Source organism: Lathyrus oleraceus, chromosome 4, assembly GCF_024323335.1.
Source record: "Lathyrus oleraceus cultivar Zhongwan6 chromosome 4, CAAS_Psat_ZW6_1.0, whole genome shotgun sequence".
NCBI lineage: Eukaryota > Viridiplantae > Streptophyta > Magnoliopsida > Fabales > Fabaceae > Lathyrus > Lathyrus oleraceus.
The window spans coordinates 445,021,740-445,029,380 of NC_066582.1; the positions used below are offsets into that span (position 1 = coordinate 445,021,740).

Consider the following 7,641-nt stretch of genomic DNA (forward strand, 5'->3'; position numbering starts at 1 on the left):
TTGGTGCACTACTAGCTTTTTCATTTGGAAAATCCAAGCACATTGACCAGCAATTGTTGATAAACTTGATCATGATTAGCCGGCAAGCTGGTCCATTTCAAACAACAAATCCAAACAATAAAGTTGGCAATAATGATAATACAATGAAATTGTTTCAATCAACATAGCTGGAGTACCATATAAAAGGGCCACCAACCAATTACCCTCCTAAACTGTCAGGTACTTCAATCCAAATTCTTATGGGACCAAAATGCAATGCCAAAAACAAATTATAGAATAGAAAATTGAATTGATCATTATAATGCTTATCCTATTTTTTGACTTATAAACATATAGACAAATCATTATTTTTTTATTACTCTATAATGAACCATATAGAGTATAGTACAACATTACAAATGAGGGAGGAAAAAATGATTGTTTGTTTCCACATTAATGTATGAATAAAAATTTGGAAACTATTTTCAAGAACAAATAAGAATACACTTAGCTATCTCTCTCAAGTATAAGACTCTACTCTATCATCTTCTCCACCTAGTAGGCTCATGGTGACTTCTACTACTATCATCTTCACTTTGATCAGTGATCTCTCCACCTATCTGATTTTTATCTACACTCAAACCATTATGATCTCGTTGATTATTACGATGAGAACGAGAAGATTCTCCGGCGTTCCTTCGATCCTGCAGACAGGAGAACGAGAAAAAATCAAGTGACAAGTATATTTTGGGTTTGGAAACGATGCAATGGCTATTATAAGGATTCACATAGCTTTCTCAAACATGATTGTTGTCTTGATGATATACTTAACTTAATCAAATTAGCAGTTAACAATTAAAACATGAGATTAATGTATATCCAATGCGAAGCGGTAATTTATTGTTATACAATATTGCTGCTAATGTACTAAACACTATATACCTCGCGAAATAAGACGTCGTCAGCTTCAAGCATGTGGATCACATGTCCCATTTTAGGCCTCTTTGAGGAATCAGGATCAACACATCGAAGAGCAATCAACAAAGCACGTTTAAGAGACTTTAAAGACGGCTTCTCAGAAAGCTTAGGATCAACTATTTCCTCGGATCTTCGACTGCCAACCATATCTTTTAACCATTCAATTAAATTAACCTGCAAAAGGGAGAGAAATTCATTGGCGGGTGTAGAATGAACAATCTGAAAACTGTTTAGTGTTGTTGGTAATGTGGTCTCTAACCTCTCCTTTCGGTCTGCCATAATCAACGGGACTTCTCCCGCTGATTATTTCCATGATGAGTATCCCAAAGCTATACACGTCACTCCTCTCATTCAGTAATCCGGTGCAGGCGTACTCAGGCGCAACATAGCTGCAGAAAGAGAATCATCGTCAATAGACCTCAAATCTAATAGCAAACATAGGAGAATGCATTGTTAAATCATACTAACCCAAATGTCCCCATGACTCGAGTCGTGACAAAACTGTGGTCAGAATCCAGAAGCTTAGCAAGACCGAAATCAGAAACCTTGGCGTTCCATTGGCGGTCAATGAGTATGTTGCTTGACTTCACATCTCGGTGAACAACTTTCGGTTCAAGACCCTCATGAAGATAAGCCAATCTAAAAAGATACACACAAAAAAAATCACTGTGATCAAGACATTTCAAGCATCAATTTGTTTAACAAGTAACATGTCCGCCTATCTATCGATTTTTCTCAATAAAAATATCGAAAGTTACAAAATCTATTCAATTATGCAGATTAGATCATGAACATTTTACCCTTTTGCCGTGCCCAGTAAAATGTTCATCCGGATATCCCAGGTCATAGGACTTACAGGTCCAACATCCCCGTGCAGCCATTCGTCTAGATTGCCATTATCAACATATTCATACACAAGCATCCTGTAATATGAATCCACAATTCAAATCATAAATCTCTTCAATTTCATCTTCAATGGTGTTTATTGAACAATTTAAAAAACTACCTGTGTGCCCCCTCAACACAGTATCCAAGCAACCTAACAAGATTCTTGTGCCGCACACGACCGATTATTTCTACCTCGACTTTAAATTCTCTCTCAGCTTGGCCCCTGAAAAATCAAAACAATGTATGAATACGACATTTCAAAACCCCTAAAAAGTAAAAGTATTGTTAATTCAGTAACAAGTAAACAAAAGAAAAATGACTACTTTCTTCACACAAGCGATAACAAATTGTTATCAAACATTTCTATACAAAAATTGACATAAACCCAACATCAGAATGTAACAGTAGATCACAGAAAAATCCATTTTTTTTTATATATTTCTTCAAAGATTCTTAACAGGAGTTAGAGTAACATACTTGTTATTCAGAAGATTCTTAACAGCAATTTTGGTCCCATCAGGAAGAACACCTTTGTAAACAATTCCATAACCACCTTCACCAATAACATTCTCTTCACACAAACCACTAGTAGCAGCTTCAAGTTCTCTAAGCGTAAACCATCTCCCCCACCCAAGATGCGAAACTTCCGGTCCCATACTTCCACGCGACGACGTCGTTTCACACACACTACCAGAAGTTCCTCTACTCTCTCCACTGGTTGATACATGTCGGTGAATTTCGAGTTTCACCATGTCCACGACTTGGATCTCGGGTTTCGGGGGTGTGTGTTTGATCTCTTGAATTTCCTTGGAGACGATAGGAGTGAGCGTGTTGAGCTTGGTGGTGGATTGGTGGTGGTGGTGGTGGTGGTTTTTGCGGCGGCGTGAAGTGAGACAGATGGAGATGAGGAAGAGAGTTATGACGATGAAGGAACCGACGAGGATTCCGATGATGACCCAGAGGTGGAGACCGAAGATTGAGGTTCGTTTTGAGAGTTGTGTGTTGAAGAAAGATTCGTCGTAAAATGACATGGTGTTGTTGTTGTTTTTTTTGTTGTGTGTGTTGGGTTTTGGGTTTTAGGAAATGGGTGGCATTGGATTTGGTGTGGAAATTGAGGAAGAAAGAGAGTGAGAGAAAAAGTGGAGGTTGTGTTTGGTTTTGAACGGAGATGAATGAAGAGTGAGAGAGTAAAGTGAGTGAAGAAGAGGTTAGAGAGAGAAAGAAAGACAGAGTTTAAGGAAGGAAGCTTGATGTGTTTTATGTTTGTTGTTGGTGAAAAGTTTTTTTTTTTATATACTAAAAAAAATGGAAAATTGTGTGGAGGGTGAATAAATTATTATGGGAGAAAGTAAAGAAGTGTGTGACAGTGAGATAGTACATTGGATTAGGATCTATCTCCTCTTGTTTTGTCTTAAGATTGTGTCTTAAATAAGCCAAACATTAAGCTTATGTATAATCTAGATACAATCCTTTATGTAGGAGCATTTAGTTAGAATCTTAGTATGATCCTTTAAATGGCATTTTTTAAAATTAAGATATAAAATTGAGCTTATGCATAGAGGCAAAAAAAAAATAGTAGATGGATAAATAAATATCTAATATTATATTATTATATGCTTTTTAAAATATGATGATCAATTATAAGAAATTAAATTGGGTCAATTAAATTATTTTTTATGGGATCAAATTATTATGTAGGATTTTTAAAAATTTCATGTTTATAAATAATTCAAACTTGACCTACATATTTATATTTATTTATTTGTAATTAATTTTAATTAATATTAAATTAACTATTTTAATTAAAATGTATAAAAATATTAATTATTAAAGTTGCACATGTATCATTTTAATATATTTTTAATATTATAAAATCAAAATGATACAAAAGTATATAATAAGAATATATAAAATTATTTTAATTAAAATACAAAAATAAGATAAAGATTAATTTCCATTATTCTCATGTTCAAATCTCTCTTAAATATGCTTTGTCAAGTTTGTTTAAAGTTGGTGATGCTTTTGTCTTTTGAAGAATCTCTGATATCCTTTCAAACAATGTGGTCAAACTAGAATCAAGATCGATAGATACTTATCAAGATCGATAGATACTTTAGTTGTGGGGAAATCATTATCAATATGACTGTAATCAAAATTACCAACATATGTGTCTCGCTCATCTTCGACAATCATATTATGCAATATGAGGCATGTTAACATTATGTGCTTCATTGTATTCACATGATATGCTCGAGCTGGACCATGTATAATTGTGAGTCGGGCTCAGAGCACTCCAAATGCCTGTTCAAGATCCCTTCGTATTGATTCTTAACGTATGGAGAATAACCTTCTCTTTTCTCCTTATGGCATAAGGATGGTCTTAACGAATGTTGCTCAATCAGGATAAATGTCATCTGCTAGGTAGTATCCCATATGATATTTGGTTTGATTCACTGTATAATGAATATCAAGAGCATGTCTATTCAAAACATCGTTAAACACATCATATGTATTTAAAACATTAATGTTTGTTAGAAGCCGCAATACCAAAAAATGCATGTCAAATCCACGAGTCTTGAGATGCAACAACTTCAAGCATGATTGTGGGTTTATTGACCTCTAGAAAACTAACATTTTCATGCAACAAGACAATTTTTCCATCCCAATGCATACAATCAATTGAACCCAACATACTTGAAAAACCACGTGTCTCGCCAATTTGTAGTAGACAAGCAATGTCTTCATTGTTTAGCCTTCTCATGTACTCAGCGCCAAATATTACGCACACGCCCATTACAAACATGTCTAAGCACTCCAATGTTGTGCATTAACCGATGTAAACATAGTCATCCACATTATCTACGGGTGATCCACATGCCAGTATACGAAGAGTAGCAGTGCACTTCTACAATAATGAAAGTCATGTTCTACCAATTGCATCAATCCTTCTTTGAAAGTACTCATCATGATTTCCAATGGCTTCAACAATGCAAATGAACATATATTTTTTTCATACAGAACCTTCGTCGAAATTGAACCACTCTGTATGCAAGATTTTCAGAAAAATAGTCCTTAAACAAACAATTATTCCCTTCTTCACAATTTTGATCTATTATTGTCCTTTCTTTTCAATGTCTTGCATACTAACCTTATCACCTCCTTTTCATGTGTTATCAGTGAGGTAGTCATCTATGACTTCATTCCAAATTTTATCCCGTTCAGCATTTGGATCCATGAAATTTATGAGAATATATATATAGATAACAGCTAGTTTTATAACGACTAGTTTTATAACAACTACTTTTTTATAACGGCTAGTTTTATAACGACTAATTTTGTACATATTTAATAACTATAGATATTCAAACTTAAACAAACAAATTATTATGCATATTCAAACTTAAACAAAAAAATTATTATACATATTCAAACTTAATAATAATACACTTAACTTCTCTTAAAGTACTTCTCCATGATAGTTTGATAAATTTCTTCATGTTCTCGACATTGTTCATCATTCATCGATGGTTTATCCTTTATGAGAATTTCATACAATGCTGGTATGCTCTCTGCCAACTTTGCTTCACCTATTTTAATTATGACAACTATTTTCTTTTCTGAAATATTTTTGTGTCAATGAAGTCCACTATGGGTGTTGTATATGGAGATATTTTTCCATTTCCCTTCCTTGTTGTCGCATTTTGTCCCATTGTAAAATCTATTTGAGTTTCACTATTGTATTCTAAACCTATGGTACTTTCTAGATTAGATGTTGATGTGTATGTCCCAGTAGAGAGCGTATTTGATCTCTTTGAAGAGTTGTCCATTTTTTGTCCCTTCCATTTAGGTTTGTCCTTCAAAAACTTCCATGCATGCTCCAGTGTGAAACATTGTTTATGTAATTGTAAAAAAAGCTTATGTGCATCATCCATGACACCATTCTTAGATTTCCCGCTCTTCTTGTTAGCAACAAACAATTTATAACTATCACAAAACCTTTGATCGTGTTTGTTCAACAAATGCCATTGAGATTTGACGGTAGACCATTGCCTTTCTATAAATCTCCCTCGATAGTTATCATAGCCTTCTTTGATTATACGACAAAAGTTTACTAATTTTTGGTCAACTACCACGACTAAATCTTTGGAAATGTTGAGCCATGTTTGAAGTATAAAAATTGTTGGATATAATAAATCAATTCTACAATTCACTAGCTTGAAGTTTCTCTTAATACATATTAACTTCATCAATGTTTTAACAATTGAACTTACGACTTTGAGTTAGTGTATTTGTATTGCACACAATTTCTCCATTAACTATGTTACATTTGAGGTTGATCATATGGTGATGATTACTTGTATTCATATGGGGATCATTATTCCCTCTTCCTTAACTACACATCTTTTTAGACTCTCAAATTGGTGATTTTTTATGCAAATTATCACAATCGACCAGCCACAATGTGTCAATTATCACGATGAACTCTTTCAACCAACAAAAGAAAGAAATTTTTTATGATTCATCATAAAAAAATTTGAACTAGATTAGTGTTATTTGAACACCAAATATTTGATACTATGTTTGATATTGTCTACCAAACTTATATTAATATCTCTATCTCTCTCCTACTTTTTGATCTCATAGAGTTGCACAAATTTCAAAAATACACTCATACATCTTAAATTTACAAAGAGACATCGTTTTAACATCCAAATTTAAGCGTACAAATATCATTTCTCTTAGAATCATTTATTAAACTCTTCTCTTGTTCAATTTATTGAAGTGATTTTTAAACACTACAAGAAAATTGCATTTTAGCATCGTTTAAACCCTCGCTAATAAACAAAAAATCGACGCTAACTGGATCTAGCGTCGTTGTTGGGGAAGACGCCCCAGAGCTAGAAGCTAACAGTAGTGTTCACCTGACCCTAGTCCTAGGATTGCCTTATGGCATTTGTTGGATAGGCAACGCTAATGTAGGGTTTAGCATCGGTCTCAGGCAACGCTAGCATGTGGCATGTGTTTGCATATGGTTGGCTAGCTCAAAATAATTATATTTTACACGTCATCCAGTAGCGTCAGATGCAGGCAACGCTGGCATATTACATGTCATCATTAGCGTCGACTTAGTTAAACGCTAGTGTGTAGCACATGCTTACATATGGTTGGTTTGCCCACAATAATAAGGTAAAATGCATTTTTCCTGTAGTGAAAGTTTGTTAAAGAAAAAAATATAAATTAATTCTTTTATTTCAAATTTAAGCAATTTTGATCTTTTTATCTCATTTTAATAAATAAAAATTGATGATGTGTCCAATAATAAATGACCTATAACTTATATGTTTTATCTTTAAAGTTTTATAATGTTTTTTTATTCATTTTTGCATTGAAAATTAACGATGTTTTCATTTTTAAAGACATATAATATAACTTTTTATCTTTAAAGTCTTATAAAAATTTCTATAAGATGATTTATCATGTTTTACCAATGACATGTTATTTTAAAATGGATACATCATCACTTTTAAAAGTAAAAAATGTGGAAGGGTTAAAATTCTTGAAATTTAATAATGAGAATTAATTTTTTAAAGGTATGTTTCGGAGTTGGTTTTTGAAGGATTTTTAACGGAAAGACTTTAGAGAATTGCATCTATATCTTGAATGTGTGTCATATTTATAAAAAAAAATAAAAGAAATATACTACATTATACATTACCTTATAAAATCATATTATTTTTTAAACTTTTTAAAAATAACAAACTCATTTCAAGATATAGACGCAACCCTCCAAAATCT

General features: G+C 33.0%; 1 protein-coding gene across 1 annotated transcript; it reads right to left on the minus strand.

The window, feature by feature from the left end:
* Positions 1-333: 333 nt before the first annotated feature.
* Positions 334-3,132, minus strand: LOC127075991 (probable serine/threonine-protein kinase At1g01540). The gene is made up of 7 exons (XM_051017540.1): positions 2,323-3,132; positions 1,964-2,068; positions 1,758-1,880; positions 1,426-1,596; positions 1,217-1,346; positions 922-1,131; positions 334-683 (listed from the first exon to the last, which is right to left on the minus strand). The coding sequence occupies exons 1-7, from the start codon at positions 2,874-2,876 to the stop codon at positions 522-524; spliced, it is 1,455 nt and encodes a 484-aa protein (XP_050873497.1). The 5' UTR covers positions 2,877-3,132; the 3' UTR covers positions 334-521.
* Between the last annotated feature and the right edge of the window lie 4,509 nt (positions 3,133-7,641).

Bases quoted from the DNA above. Each gene is read 5' to 3' on its own strand.
- LOC127075991 (XM_051017540.1), bottom strand. From the start codon at position 2,876: ATGTCATTTTACGACGAATCTTTCTTCAACACACAACTCTCAAAACGA. The intron at 2,069-2,322 runs GTATGTTACTCT...TTGATTTTTCAG, and splicing joins AAGAATCTTCTGAATAACAA to GGGCCAAGCTGAGAGAGAAT. The intron at 1,347-1,425 runs GTTAGTATGATT...CTCTTTCTGCAG, and splicing joins CGAGTCATGGGGACATTTGG to CTATGTTGCGCCTGAGTACG.